The 16,603-nt window shown below is 38.4% G+C and overlaps 1 protein-coding gene across 1 annotated transcript in view; it reads left to right on the top strand.

Annotated features, from left to right (window-relative positions):
- Positions 1-16,603, top strand: part of VWA8 (von Willebrand factor A domain containing 8) — a 380,884-nt gene that overhangs the window by 42,082 nt on the left and 322,199 nt on the right. The window contains exons 4-5 of the mRNA XM_040267183.1: positions 1,939-2,049; positions 14,863-15,030. Of these exons, the coding sequence (XP_040123117.1) occupies positions 1,939-2,049; positions 14,863-15,030 (279 nt within the window). The remainder of the gene's footprint in view (positions 1-1,938; positions 2,050-14,862; positions 15,031-16,603) is intronic.

The following is a 16,603-nucleotide window of genomic DNA, read 5'->3' as shown; positions in this document are numbered from 1 at the left end:
CAGCGTGTTGTTGTTGTTCAGTTGCTCAGTTGTGTCCAAGTCTGCAACCCCATGGACTGCAGCTCGCCAGGCTTCCTTGTCTTTCACCATCTCCTGGAGCTCGCTCAAACTCATGTGCATCGAGTCAGTGATGCCATCCAACCGTCTCATCCTCTGTGTCCCCTTCTGCCTTCAATCTTTTCCCAGCATCAGGTCTTTTCTAAAGCCTTTGACTGTGTGGATCACAAAAAACTGGAAAATTCTTGGAGAGATGGGAATACCAGATCACCTTACCTGCCTCCTGTGAAACCTGGATGCAGTTCAAGAAGCAGCAGGTGGAACCAGATATGGAACAATGGATTGGTTCAATAGCCAGTGTAGATGACATCTCTAAAGGCAGAAATGTGGGGGCAAGCCTGTTGAATCAATGAGAAATTAAACAGAAATAACTGAATACTTGTGTTTATTTCCTATTTCACTCATATAATAGGAGTTCTGTAGACAGTTTAAAATAACAGACATCTACCGCTGTCCCCGTCTGCTGCTCCAGGTGCTGTTTGTGAGCTTGTTGGTGCCACTTCTCTGGAGCAACAGCTGAGGAGACCTTGGTCTTGTCTTGGTTGACGAAAAGTCCCAGGAAACTGTCAGGACTGAGGATAACAACCTTGGTGTGACAGTTCAGGGTGCTACTGTGATACAGTTTAATAGGAAGAGGCATACGGCATTTGGTCAACCACTGTGAGTGTCAGGGATTTCCAGCGAGGGAGATCACAGTTAGTCGCCAGTGAAACAAGACAGGAAGGCGCTGCAACGTGTTCCAGGAGCCGGAAGGAGAGCCTGCTACTTCACTCCAGAATTGTGCTCTCACAGGCAGTTCATTTAGAGAAACATCATTTGGCATCAGCACATCTTTACCACTTTGCTGTACATTTTCTGTTTTTAAAACTTTCCCCTTCTTTCTACATATTCTAAAACTTATGAGTGCATGGGAACAGGCACATTTTAAAAGAATAAGTGACAATGATAATGTATTTTTATCAATATCACTTGCAGATAAGGTCAATTAAAAAAAAAAAATCCCCTTTCACCATTAATGGCATACTCATTCAACTTTTTTCTTTGTACTCCTCCAGTAAATTAATTTGTTCTTCCTGTTTAATAAAAACATATTACATGCCTTATTGGATTGGAGAATGTCATTGTTTTAAATTCAATGTTGTAAAACCAAGGATAATGTTAACAACTTTTTATACCTTGTTGTTATATATAAGGAAAAAGGAATTTAGGGATAGATTAATTATTCTAAGAGAAATGGATTCTGGGTAGTTTCTTCTTCAAACCAAATGGTTTTTTTTCTGTGTAAAATAATAACCTGCATTCACCCTTCCTCCTTTTTATCTTTCCTCTCCTTTTCCCTTCCTAATTAGTTCTGTGTTGTCTCTTTTTTTGTTGAACCAGTTATTGATATTTACCTTATTTTCACACTTGTTAAATGCTTAACATATACATGGTAGGTAATCATTGGTTTATAGAGTAGATTAATTTAAAGCACCCTTAAAAAAAAGATGAACATTATTTACAGAGATGACTGTCGTTTATGTGAAAATCATGTTAATAGCCAAATTATTACTCTTGATATTTGAAAAGAACTCTACAGGAGATATTAAGATTTATAAGATCACATTTTGATTATTATTGCCTAAGTAGTCAGTAATTAAGCTATAGATTATTGAGTACAGTAAAAGTTCTGAGAAGAGATACATATTTTGATTAATGTTAATTTATTACATTTTTCTTAAAGCTGAGGCTCACAAGGCTTTTACCTAGAATTACATTTATTAATAAAATGCTCTTCTGTAGAGTGACATTGTCAGAATACCTGCCCCCAAAGCATATGTTGGGAATTTGATTTTATCTTGGAAACTTGATTTTATCTTGGGACTATTTCACCCTCTTCAGGAGCTGACCAAAAGGGAGGTTGAATACATTGCCTTGTCAAGAGACACCACCGAAACCGACCTCAAACAGCGGCGAGAGATCCGTGCGGGCACGGCCTTTTACATCGATCAGGCAAGTGCTTGTCACACTCCAACATGTGACTGTTTACTCCCGGTCTTTAAGAAATTGATTTTTAAAGTAGAAAAAGAGTAGCTCATGTACTAGCGAAAAACAGATGTACCATGCCCTCTCTAGACAGATTTAATTTAGGTTTTTGGTTTCCCACTTCTTGGAAATGCCTTGTTAGTTTACTACAAAATAAGAAACCATAGTTGAAACAAGTGGTTCTAAAATGTTAACTAAAGGTTCATATGCTGATTTCTTAATTTCCAGTTGCTTCCTATTAACTGCCTATAAAAATTTGAGTTTTAAAAAAAACGAATTGAGATTTCAATACAGCAAATTCTCTAGCACGTTTACTAAAATATTCTCAATCTAAAGGTGAAGTACATACAGGTATATTAAGCATAGTAAAATTAGATTCATAATTCCAGGAACTACAGCTTTCTGAAGAGAGTTCTTAGATGCAGGTTATCAATTAAAATAATGTTTTTTGAATATTATATTGAAGCTTGTGGGTACATGCATACTCAGTCATGCAGGCTCCTTGCGACCCCATGGACTGAAGCTGGTCAGGCTCATCTGTCCATGAAATTTTCCAGGCAAGAATTGAAGTGGTTTGCCATTTCCTTCTCCCAGGGATCTTCATGATCCAGGGATCTTCATGATCCAGGGATCATACCCATGTCTCCTGTGTCTGCTACACTGGCAGGCAGATTCTTAACCACTGAACAGACTCTTTACCACTGAGCCCCTGGAAACCCCTATAATAAAGCTTGTACATTTCTTCAAATATTTTACTTAAAATATTGAACATTGTTAGGAATACCTGAGAAAAAAGGGCAGAGACTTCAAGCATTTCATAGAGAGAAGATTCAGACATTCAATAAATTCATGACAAGGTGCTTGAACTTCTTGTTTATAAAAATGAACATTAAAACAGTAGTGAGCTGTTATTTTTCTTTCACCTCTCAGAATTTGCTAATGTTCATTGTTATGAGGAAGAAGGGATGAGGAATCAGCATTGCTGTTAATGGGACCATGGATTGATGTAATTATAAAGGAAAATTTGGTGATTATCTATCGAAAGAAAAAAACACATTTGTATCCAACAGTAATATTTCTAGCAATTTTTCTTTCCAATGTTATTCACACAAAGCATGAAAACATATATCAGTTCAGTTCAGTCACTCAGTCATGTCCGAATCTTCGCAACCCATGAACTGTAGTATACCAGGCCTCCCTGTCCATCACGAACTCCCGGAGTCCACCCAAACCCATGTCCATTGTGTCGGTGATGCCATCCAACCATCTCATCCTCTGTCGTCCCCTTCTCCTCCTGCCCTCAATCTTTCCCAGCATCAGGGTCTTTTCAAATGAGTCAGCTCTCCACGTCAGGTGGCCAAAGTATTGGAGTTCCAACTTCAACATCAGTCCTTCCAATGAACACCCAGGACTGATCTCCTGTAGGATGGACTGGTTGCATCTCCTTGCAGTCCAAGGGACTCTCAAGAGTCTTCTCCAACACCACAGTTCAAAAGCATCAATTCTTCAGCACTCAGCTTTCTTTATAGTCCAACTCTCACATCCATACATGACTACTGGAAAACCCATAGCCTTGAGTAGATGGACCTTTGTTGGCTAAGTAATGTCTCTGCTTTTTAAAATGCTGTCTAGGTTGGTCATAACTTTCCTTCCAAGGAGTAAGTGTCTTTTAATTTCATGGCTACAGTCACCATCCGCAGTGATTCTGGAGCCCAGAAAAATAAAGTCAGCCACGGTTTCCACTATTTTCCCATCTATTTGTCATGAAGTGATGGGACTGGATGCTATGATCTTAGTTTTCTGAATGTTCAACTTTAAGCCAACTTTTTCACTCTGCTCTTTCCCTTTCATCAAGAGGCTCTTTCGTTCTTCTTTACTTTCTGCCATAAGGGTGGTATTATCTGCATATCTGAGGTTATTGATATTTCTCCTGGCAATCTTGATTCCAGCTTGTGCTTCCTCCAGCCCAGCGTTTCTCATGATGTACTCTGCATATAAGTTAAATAACATATATAAACATATATACTAGGCTGTTTATTGTAGCATTGTTTGATAAATCACATAAAACTTTGTGAAAACTATAGTGATGTATGTCTAAGAGACTAATAAAGTAAATCATGGTAGCTAGAATTATGTTACCATTAAAGAAAAGTGAGATGAATATTTATAAGTTGATAGAAGTCCAGAATATATTAATTGAAAAAAATGAAGTTGCAAGACAGTATATATAATATGATCCCATTTGTGATTTAAAAAACAAGAAAAAAATACATAAATGTTTGTTTACACATTGAAAATTTCCAGAAGGAAACACAAGAATCAGTTACCAGAATTTACCTCTCTGGAGGTGTGACCAGGCATCTGGGGTAGGGCAAGGAATAAGCTTCATAGTTCTTTAAATTTGAAGCTTTCCCAGGGGTACACACTATTACTTTATAAGTAAAAGAGTGAAATTTTAAGAAACACTGAGTGAAAGAATTTTTGGAGACCAAAATGTTCACATTGTCACGTAGATCACCATCTAGTTACAGAAAGAAAGCTGTACTTAAAGTGCAGTGATTTGTCAGTCATTATCTTAAACAATGGTGATCAAACTTAGCATCATATGGTGGGAGAATCTGAGTATTTTAGATTTCCAACTATTAAAAACGTAATCCTTTGTGGATGAAGCACATGAGTACATTTAAAGAAATCCATTTTATTTACATAATTCCAAAGACTCAGTTTATATCTGATTATAAGTGGAAAAAAAATACCATACTTGCTTCTTCTCTGTCATATTTAAATAAATAAGAGAACTGACTTTGTTTGATAGAGCATGGATTTAAAAACATATTTTTGAGTGAATTTTGTATTTGGATGATTGTTGCAATGCAGATAATAAGAAACAAAAGGATGTTTTTGTATGCTTATTATTTTAAAGACAGTTTAAAACTGGCTATACAGAAATCTCAGAAATTGAGTTGCTTTAGGTAACCAAATTTATTGGTTAGCTAAAGATTTATTTCTTGAAGCATAATATAAATTGTTCAGATGAAACTCTTGACATTGTACTCTCCTTACCATTCTAGAAAGCAAATTTTCAATTTATATCTATATCCCCGGTGGCTCAGATGGTAAAGCATCTGCCCACAACGTGGAAGACCTGGGTTCAATCACTGGGTTGGGAAGATCTCCTGGAGAAGGAAACGGCATCCCACTCCAGTATTCTTGCCTGGAAAATCCCATGGACGGGGGAACCTGGTAGGCTATAGTCCATGGGGTCACAAAGAGTCCGACATGACTGAGCAACATTTACTTATTTTATTTACCTACCATTTGTAAAATATTTAACATGCTATAAATATGTATGGTAGTATTCTATACTTTCATGTTTTTTCTTTTTTATTAATCCAGCTGATTATGATAAGCATCAGCCTTTTACGATGCTGTAATACATTGGCACCTTCAGAGTCTGTGATGAAGATATAAGGACGTTAGTCCTTTCTCTAAGTTGCTTCAGACTGTCTATTGAGATTTTATCTGAGTTTCATATTTTTTCTTCTCTCTCACTTCCTGGCAGTTAATATTCCTTATTGTTTGTTCATAACCAGATCCTATCAGTTCCTTGCTTAAAGCAGTTTGGTCCTGTCACACCCAGAATAAAATCTTTGAACATGGCCACCACACTCTATAGGACCCAGCGTTGTCAACCTCTTCTCCTTTCTTCTTTCCCTTGCTTGCAAGAGTCCAGCCACAGTGACCTTGTCCTCTTAAAAATAGACCGAGTTCTTTCCAGCCCCAGAACCTCTGTACTTATTATTTCCTCTGCTTGAAATGACCTCCCAGATCTGTATGTTCCTGCCACCTCATCATTCTGATGATGAACTCTCAGAATACTCTATAATCACTCGTCACACTTAAACCCTTTCCACATGAACCCTGTTGTGATATACATAAGGTAGTCTTCAGAGCACCTATCGCTCTCTGAATTTGCCTAATTAATTTCCTTGTTTTCATGTTTATAGTCTGTCTTCTCCACTAGAATGTAACTATTTTGCTTATCTCTGGCACCTAAAAACAGTTACTAAGTTGTGTCTGACTCTTTGTGACCCCATGGACTGTATGTAGCCTGCCTTGCTCCACAGCCCATGGGATTTCCCAGGCAAGATACTGGAGTGGGTTGCCATTTCCTTTTCCAGTAGTCTTCCTGACTCAGGGATTGAACCCACGTCTCCTTTATTGCCAGGCAGATTCTTTACACTGGTAACACCTTGGAAGCCCATCATGGCTATGTTCATATCTATTTAATCATGTATAGTAATTTTTACAAAGATGGTATGCCATGCATATAAAGTTTTACAGGTTGCTTTTCTTAAAACTTTTAGTGTCTGTACAATATTTCATCAAATAGATGTGACATTATTTATTTAACATTCCCATTTTATCTACATCCATATTATTGATCATTCAGGTTTTGTCTAAGTTTTCACTGTTATAAATCTCACTGTTATAATTATATAATTATTATATAACTGTTATATTTCACTGTTATAAATAACTCTAGGTGAATATCTCTCCACTTAGATCTTATTATCTTGGATGATTTTTTAAAACTTGAATGCTGGAAGTATAATTAAAGGGTCTAGACATTTTCAAGAGTCTTGATATACATATGTCACAAAATTGCTTTCTGCATGTGTTCCGACTCATGCTGTCATCCGTATGCACTGAGCAATTGTCTCATGGATTCTTGTCAATGTTGAGTATTTCCATGTATGTACTTTGCCAAATCGATAGACTTTAATTTGTTTTAAGAAGTACTAACTAGGTTAAATCATTTTGATTTTTATTGGTTATCGCTTCTGTAAGATGTCAACAAATTGAGTGGATATGGAAAGGGAGAGAGATACTAATGAAATAAATTACGATCTGCCAAGAAAATGTTGATGTTTACACCATGTTTGTTTATGTAAATACTATAACATACTCACTTGTTAATGTAAAGGTAACATATTTTTAATGCAAATCCTTTGCTGAATGGATTATAGGAACTTTTTGAAAAGAAAAATAAGCTAAAGAACAGAAATGTGAAAATTTATATAGCTGATATTATAACACTTATGGAGAAATAAAGAGTTTAAGATTTTTTTACTACCACATTAACTTTCATTTGTCTTAGAAGATAAAATAACCCCCGAAAAAGCTGATATTTTTAATATTCTAACCCTTCAAAAACCTATTACTCTACTTTTTTTTTCTTATATTACTTGTCATTCTTATCATGAATTCTGCTTATTGTCCTATGACTCCAAAGAGCTAGAGAGGAAGACTTTTAAGTCATTATACATTGCTTGCATTTCTCAAATATTACAAATAACTTTTGATTAGGTTTTTATGTCTGGCTGATGGGAGACACTCTATATAGCCATAACTGGGGGAGTAGAGAGCCAGGATGGGGAACTTCAAATGATTTTTTTTACCTTTTTCTAAGCCATCAACTCATCACATTAGAATCTTGTTACTTTGACACAATAATGTCAAGTTCCTTAATATACAATATACATATTTAATGTTACATATGATATACACTTTAAATAATTACATAATATTTTAATGTATTCTCCTCTGTTTCAAATAATTCTTGATTCTCTTTTAATCATAGAAAAAGTAAGAATTAATTCCATTAATACACTGCTTAAACATTACAGGTCACCAAAAATAACTTGTAATATATTAAATAGTGCTATTGATAAAAAAATGAGATTTTTATCTTGTATAATTACCTTTTACTTATTTTAGCAAATAGGGGACACAGTTGCTTGCTTTTTGAGAATGATTGAATTCTGGCATCTGCTCCAAATCCTTTGCAGCCGTCTTGTTCTTGTCTCATCTCATGCTCAGTCACGTCTGACTCTTTGCGACCCCATGGACTGTAGCCCACCAGGCTCCTCTGTCCGTATGTCCTAATTGTCACTTGCACAGTTGGAGAAGGTCTGTGTTCACTCTGACCTCTGAAGAAGGTCTGTGTTCACTCTGACCTCTGTATTAGTCTGGAGAAGGCAATGGCACCCCACTCCAGTCCTCTTGCCTTGAAAATCCCATGGATGGAGGAGCCTGGTAGGCTGCAATCCATGGGGTCGCTAAGAGTCAGACATGACTGAGCGACTTCCCTTTCGCTTTTCACTTTCATGCATTGGAGAAGGAAATGGCAACCCACTCCAGTGTTCTTGCCTGGAGAATCTCAGGGACGGGGGAGCCTGGTGGGCTGCCGTCTATAGGGTCACACAGAGTCGTACACGACTGAAGTGACTTAGCAGCAGCAGCAGCTGTGTTAGTCAGAACTCAGGCCTTGGCCTCTTACCATATTGCCATCTTGCTCAGGCCAACTCTTATCTATGTGTATGTTAACTGTTGGACAGATTTATTTAAATTCAGTTAAGAAGAATCAAGGGAGATAAAAAGAACTTTCACTGAGGAGACCACTGTTGTGTCAGGCACTTTTTATATGACTGCATTTAATCCTCAAAACATCCTTAAGATGGAGTTGGCTTCCACACCTTATAGGTGAAGTAAGAGTCTTACCAGTTGTATGATAAACAAAGCAGTGGTAGAATTTGAACCAGGATTTGTCCAGTTCTTAAGTTTAGCTTCTTTCTCTCATATGCTACTTCTCTTAAAAAGCAGTCATGAAGATGCTGCTGCTGCTGATGTTGATAATGACGACGACAACAACTACTACAGGATAATAGTATTTGTAATAATACCAGCTAATTTTTTTTTTTTAAAGAAAGTAACATGAATTTTTTTAAAGGTTTATTTATTTATTTTTTTACTTTGGCTGGGTTTTCATTGCTGCATGCAGAATTTCTGTAGTTTCGGAGAGCACGGGCTGCTGTTGATTGCCGTTACACGGTCTTCTCGCTGTGGTCGCTTCTCTTGTTGGGGTGCACGGGCTCTGGTGTGCACAGGCTTCTGTAGATAGATGTGGCACGTGGGCTCAGTGGTTGTGGCGCATGGGCTTTGCTGCTCTGTGGCACGTGGGATCTTCCCAGACCAGGGATCAAACCGGTGTCTCTTGCATGGCAAGACAGATTTTTAACCACTGGCCTACCAGGGAAGCCCCATAATTTTTTTTTTCCCTCAGGTTTGCTGTGTGTCAGAGGTTATCTTCCTTAATCTTTATCATACTCTATGAGATAAGCACCATCACTAGTATAGCTTTAGAGAGAAATGGAGGCTTGCAGAGGAATGTGAGTGACCTTAATCATCTGCAGCAGGTGGTAGGTAGAGCAACCAAAAATCAGTCTGATTCTATTTTGATCATTTTAAATAAAGAAGTTGAAACAGAATTTTTTTTTTCCCTTTGAATTTCTCAGTGACATTACACTGTAGCCATTTGAGTGTCTGAAACTCTTTAGAATCTATTTTCATTAGATCATGGCTATATTAATAATAATTGACATTTTAATAGGCTTGACAGCTTTAAATTTTTTTCTAGTACTGCTTTGATTCATAAATAGTGACATCGTACAGCACCCCTTGAGGATATTCTCATTTAGTAAATGAGGGCACAGACATCCAGATTAATTGTTTGCCTCAGGTCGTTCATCAAATCAGAAGCAAATCTGGAACAGGGCTTAGACAGTTTTTGATTTTAGGTCATGCAGCTGCTTTTATCTTGAAATACTTTGTGTCCATGTACTAGGTTGTTAAAGCTGCTATATGGGATGGTTTTGTCCAGAAGGATCTTTATGCATTTTTTCTGATTTCTATTTGAGAAATTAGGTCTCTGGAAATTCAATAGCTTGAAGGGCAGGAAGAGATCCTTATGGGTGATCTTGATCTAATTTCTACACTGAGGAGTAATCACCAGTATTCATTCCATGTAAAAAATATATATGCTGTTCCCTTCTTTATTTTTTTTTAATGATTAGAAAAGTTATACCACACTTATTTTATTTTAAAATCTATATAGAAAAATTTTGAAATATGTAGACTAAATCTCTCATGCTGACAGTTAAACTTGTTCAGTTCTGTTTTCATATCAAGTGTAAGCATAGATAAGTATTATTCTTCATATAAAAATTCTTTCTAAACTTACATAACTACATCTTTTAACTGAATGGTTACATTTTTATTCCATAAATACTAAAAGCCTGCTGTGAGCCAGTTTTGCACCAATATGACAAAAAACAGAGTTCTCACCCCTTAAAGGCCTAAGAATCCTACTCAGAAGATGAAACAGGTACATGAGAAAGTGGAAGTTGCTCAGTCGTGTCCGACTCTTTGTGACCCCATGGACTGTACCCCCACTAGGCTCCTTTGTCCATAGGAATTCCCCACTGAAGTGGGGAAACCAACCTGGTACATATTCCTAGATGGTAAATCACAGGAGTGGGTCAGAGGATTGAACTGGGGTCTCCTGCGTTGCAGGCAGGTTTTTTACCAGTTGATCCACCAGGGAAGACACCTTTTCACTTTTTTTTTGCTTCAGCTCACAAGAGAGAACCAATGGAAGAGGATTGAAGGGAATGAGAACACGATGATCAGGAAAAAGGTTGATTTGTGGCATTTTGATTTTTGGTGTTTTCAAGCGAGCAGCTTCAGTAAAATGAGGGTGATGGAAGCTTATTAGAGGCAGTCAGTATGTGGACTGTTTTCAAGAGGCTTGAAAATAGGAAATTCCCTGGCAGTCCAGGAGTTAGGTCTTGGTGCTTTTCACTGCTGAGGGCTGGGGAACAAAGATCCCACCAGCTGCCCGGTGCGGCCAAAAGCAAACAAACAAAAAAGAAGCTTGTAAATAAAGGAGAGGAACATGAGAGTATATTAAGAGGCTCAGAAGACTGTAGAGTTTCTTAAAGTACAGACGTATGTGTAGAAGAGATGGAATGTGAAAACGCAAAGGTATGGTATAGTTGATGGAGGGCTTCCTGGGTGGCGCCAGTGGTGGAGAACCTGCCTGCCGATGCCTGAGATGCAAGAGATGCAGGTTTGATCCTTGAGTTGGGAAGATCCTGTGGAGGAGGAAATGGCAACCCACTCCAATATTCTTGCCTGAAAAATTCCATGGACGGAGGAGCCTAGTGGACTCCTTAGTCCATGGGGTCACAAAGAGTCAAGACACAACTGAGAGAGAGAGAGTTGATGGAAGATTTTGGAGGAAGGAAGAGAGAATGCCACTAAGTTCAGAGTACAGAGTTAGCCTTGGAAGAGGGGGAGGAGTAACACTTAGTCAAAGACAAAGCTGCTCCTCCTCATCATATAAACATGCTCAAGTATTTGCGTCATTAAAAAAAGATGACTTCTGCTACACTGTCCCCAGCTCCACCTCCCATTATAGTACCAGATCGCTCCCTTGTCTTCTTCATGGCCAATTATTTTGTAGAATGTTGCTAAGTATGGTTTGTCTGATGTTTCCTCATGATTTGATCAAGATCATGCATATTTTAAAAATGTAGCAATGCAATAGAAGAGATGTGGCCTTTGGGGGAGCTTCATATAAGAAGTTTAGTGCTTGAAATTGATACAGCTCATTGCATGCGTGCTAAGTCGCTTCAGTCCTGTCTGACTCTTTGCAACTTGGTAGTAGCCCGCCAGGCTCCTCTGTCCATGGGGATTCTCCAGGCAAGAATACTGGAGTGGGTTGCCATGCCCACCTCTAGGGGCTCTTCCTGACCCAGGGATGGAACCTTCATCTCTTATGTCTCCTGCCTTGGCAGGCAGGCATTTTACTGCTGGTACCACCTGGGGAGCCTGGCCCATCTCATTACTGTGTATTAACTGAGCACTTGGTTAAGGTTGTATCTGCCAGGTTCCTTCACTGTTGTGTTATTTTTTCCCTTTGTCACTTAAAAATACCTTGTGAGGGGAGATAGTTTTGAGCTTTTGCAAATATCCTGTTTTTCATCATACTCTTACTCACTAATTTTACCATTCATTGATGATTCTGGCTTCAGCAATTATTACTACAGTGTGTGCCAACTCGTGACTTTGTGTTTGTATCATTTTTTCTGAGTTAGAGGTTCTTAACTTGAGGTCTCTATTATATACAGATAGCTGTGTGCATTTTACTCTGGAGAAGAGGTGCGGCACTTATCGGGTTTTCAAGAGGCCTTTTCCCATCCATTACTACTTTTTCAAGTTACGATCACAGCACCTACCTCCACAAAGAGTCGGGCACCACTAAAGCGACTTAGTCCACACCTCTATTAGGGTGGATGAAAGGATTCCTTTGTGCTTTCCTTCTGATCTCTCTGTAGCTTATTCCACCTTTCCGCTGGAAAGGTGCAGTGCATACCTGACCAAAGTCTCCCGGAGGAAATAAAAGCAAATCTGCTGTGTCTATTGTTGTCCTGTGTCGTCGAGACTTTTGTCTTCCCTGACCTGCAGTTGGGCAACCACTAAACTTTGATTTACATATTTCTAGTTTTGTCTCTGAGAACATGTGTTTTTATCTCTATGAAGTGTTTAAAAGTTAAATACAGTATTTAGTCTGTTTTAAAGCTAAGATTGATAAAAAGTTTATTAGCTTCTTAAATACAATATTGACACAAGTTGTGATAACTTAATTTCTTTCTTTTTTCTTAGATTGAGATATAGCTGAGTTTCTTTTTATTAGGAGCTGTGTTTTGTTGGAGTAAATAGATTCTTATGAAAGAAAGCTTAATTGAGGCCTTACCTGAAACATGAATTTTTATAAGTAGTTTATGTGTTATTTTTAATGTTCTGGAAGCCATTTTTATGGATTTGCCCTTTAATCAACTAGCAAAAATAAGATTCTTTTTTTTTTTTTTTTTAGGTTCTTTAGGAGCTACTAAGTCACTTCTGTCCATGCATTTTAAAAAATAAAGCTGCTACCACAAGATGGTCAGATTTATTCATGATTTGATCTTACTTTTAAAATAGGATGAGTCTTAATTGTAGTTTTCATAGAAGTTAATTTTTTATGATAGTACATAGATATTTGAAATGAATTCTGTAATACAATGCAAAATTCAGCAGCTTATTAAAAGGAGACTTGATTAAGCAGTGCCTGTTTTTTGTGTCCCCGCCACCCCCCACCCCAAGTTGGGAAGTCAGTGCTTTGCTATTTCAGAAATTTTTTGCATATTTAGTCTCTTAAAAAAAAAAAAAAAACAGAGATAGTCTTTTTCCTCCCTTCATCTGAAGGATTGTTTGGAGGCTAATTTTTCAGATTGGTTGAGGGCTAATTACTATAGGGAAAATTAAATTTTAAGCAATGGGGATCAGTATAGAACACATTTTTCTAGTTAAGCAGTGTGGTATGTTTAAGCATGGGGAAATCACAACCAGTTCAGTGTTGCAAGAATATCACATGTCAGGCAACTGGTATCAGAGTAAGTACTGGAACGATAAATACTGTATTGTGATAGACATAAACACTACATTAAAGAGCCCGGACTTAGTAAGGAGAAGATCTGAGAGGTAAGAATATCCTGAACTAGAGGAGTGGTAGAAGGGATGAATTCCAGAAATACTAAAGAAGTACATCATTAGGACATAGTGATAAATTGGTTGTAGGAGGTGAGATAGGAATCTAGGACCTGTCATGGGAAAATAGTGCTCGCACCATAAATAGAAAGATAAGAGAAAGCGAATATTTGGAGGAAAATCTGATCTGTTCAGTATTGTACAGTAGAGCCTGAGGTGCTTCTAGAGTCTGGTTGGAGACATTCGTATGATAGGAGTGTGTGGTGGAGCCTGGGGGAGCCTGAGGTTGAGAATGGTTAGCATACCAGTGATGGTTGCAACTATGTGATTAAGTGTGATGCTCAGACCAGACCCTCTAGAGTAAGAAGAGCTTGGGTTAAAGATGTTAAGTCTGGCAACCTACTTGGGATGGAAAAACAGAAAAGAGAAAGTTTGTTGTTGTTGTTTTTTTAAAGAAAATATAGTGCCATAAAGATAAAAAACAGGCTTTTAAGGAGAGAGTGATAATGTAAATTTCACAGCATTAATCCTAATGATATCGTTCAGTACACAGCAGAAATATCATTGAGATTTTCTTTTTTTTAAAACCAGATTTTCAAGGGTTTTGACCAAAAAATAGATTTTTCTATCTTGTTCAGCATCTATCAGTTAAAGAAGGATTTTCCCCCCCACATCTTTAGTACTTTACTTTTTAAAAAAATTATATTTTTCCTGTTTCTTTCCATTTGGAGTCTACTTTATTTCCTTTTTTTCTCTATTTCTAATTTTCTTAAACTTGGAAACCTAGGAGTATGATTATGGTCAGTGTGCTATAGCCAAGTGGAAAACCTGACTCTTTCTGTTTTGGTAAATCTGTGATGTTGTCGGCGTGGAACACAACACTACATCTGAATCCACTGTGATGGTGACTCATTTAAAACCTTGCAGTCTCTGCGTGTTCTCACCTAGTTTATCTGATCTCCATAAGAATCTTGATAGAGCAGATTATAATCTTCATTTTTTGTTTCTAGTTAAGGAATCTGCTTCCTTGATTGCATTACTGATCTAAAAATAGCTCTTACTTTTCTGTTTCATTGGGGATATATCTAAAATGTTACAGCTGAAAGGAGCCTTAGAGACCACTGCTTCTAATCTCTTCATTTTACAAATGGGGAAACAGGCCTCAAGAGAGAAAAATCACCTGGTCAAGATCCTATTGGTGGAATAAGCAAAAGCAAGATCTGGAGTCCAGCTTTTCAGACTCCTGGTCCCTATAATAAGGAGGCCTAGTTTCATCTGCATTACTGAACAAGTAAAATCAGACCACACTCCACTATTTTTGATGTTGCTTTTGTCTCTTGGAAATAGTGTGCAGTTCGTGCAGCCACAGAAGGTAGAACACTCATCCTGGAAGGCTTGGAAAAGGCGGAGAGGAATGTTCTGCCGGTTTTGAACAACTTGCTGGAGAACAGGGAGATGCAGCTTGAGGATGGACGCTTCCTGATGTCTGCCGAGCGTTACGACAAACTTCTCCAAGTAAGAAAAGAAACACGTCACTGCTGCGTCTGAGCTGTGAGCTGCGGGCCGTGCCATATGTGGTATAAGGCATGATCGTATGAGAACAAGGATGATTGTTTGAGGGGCGGCTGTCTTGGGCAGTTGGCTGAAGCCAGTTGTACATTTGCAGTTTCTGCAAACAGACCATGTGAGAGGACTTCCCAGAGTTTTTCTTTGTTTGTCTCTCTAATCACTATTTTTCTATTTTTTTTCTTCTTTTACTTCTTCCTTTCCCCTCCTTTTCTATCTCCCTCTTTCCTTCTCTTCCTTCCCTCAACAAGCGTAATAGCTTCTAGACTGTGCTAGGCACCAGAAAGACAGAATTGAATAAAATCCACTCATTGGTTCAAGAAGCTGGAAGTCCAGTAGATATGGACAGAAACGAATGAAATACTTAAAGATACCCTGAAGGTCCAAGCCACTAGCATCTCATACTGGAGCTGTTGTAAGAGCTTTGTCTCTGGACCTCCTGCTTCCCTCCTGGGCAGTCAGTGATCAGTTTAAAACACAAGGCAGAACAGGTCATTCCTCTGCTGTAAACCTCCAACGCCTTTCTGTTCTACTCAGAATAAAATCTAAAGTGCTTACAGTGAAATACAGGATATCTGGTGATCTGAGCCATCACTGCCCCTTTGACCTTATCTCCTTCTTTCCTTCTCCCCTTTCATTCCGCTTCACCTGCCAGCATGCGCTTTACCATTAACTACTCGAAATGCATTCTCCTGTCCCATCAGTGCTTTGCACAGGCACCTTGCTCTTCCCGAGTGGTTTTCTCCCAGACATCTGCCAGACTCATTCCTCTACCTCTTTCAAGTCTTTGCTCAAATGTAACACAGGCATGCCTTTTTACATTGCGCTTTGCTCTAGTGTTGCTTTGCAGATATGGCGTTATTTACAAATCGAGGGTTGGGGCAACTCTGCGTCAAACAAACCAGTGGGCACCATTTCTCTAACAGAGGTAGCTCACTTCATGTCTCTGTGTTGCATTTGGTAATTCTAACCACATTTCAAGTTTTCTCATTGGCATTTTGTTACGGTAATTTGGGATCACTGATCTTTGATGTGCAGTTATTTTGGGGTTCCTCAAACCAAACCCATATAAGATGGTGAACTTCATCAATAAACGTGTGTGTTCTGACTGCTCCTCACATCAGCTGCTCATCCCCCAATCTCTGTCCCTCTTTGCAGGCCTCCCTGTTCTCTAAGACATAACAACAGTGTTGAAATTAGGCCATCTTACAGTGGCCTAATAATAATCCTCCAGTGGCCTCTAAGTGTTTGAGTGAAAGGAGAAGTCACTCGTCTCTCACATTAAGTCACAAGCTAGAAATGATTACGCTTACTGAGGAAGGCATGTTGCAACCTGAGATACACCAAAAACTAGGCTTCTTACGCCAAACCGTTAGCCAGGTTTTTCATGCAAAGGAAAAGTTCTTGCCGGAAAGTAAAAATGCTGCTCCAGTGAACACACAAATGGTAAGAAAGAGAAACAGCCCTATTTTGCTGAAGAAAGTTTCAGTAGTCTGGGTAGAAGACGAAACCAGCCACAACA

Source organism: Oryx dammah, unplaced genomic scaffold (assembly GCF_014754425.2).
Source record: "Oryx dammah isolate SB20612 unplaced genomic scaffold, SCBI_Odam_1.1 HiC_scaffold_24, whole genome shotgun sequence".
NCBI classification, from domain to species: domain Eukaryota; kingdom Metazoa; phylum Chordata; class Mammalia; order Artiodactyla; family Bovidae; genus Oryx; species Oryx dammah.
The sequence above is the reverse complement of the archived record's forward strand: the minus strand, read 5'-3'. Positions and strand labels throughout refer to the sequence as shown.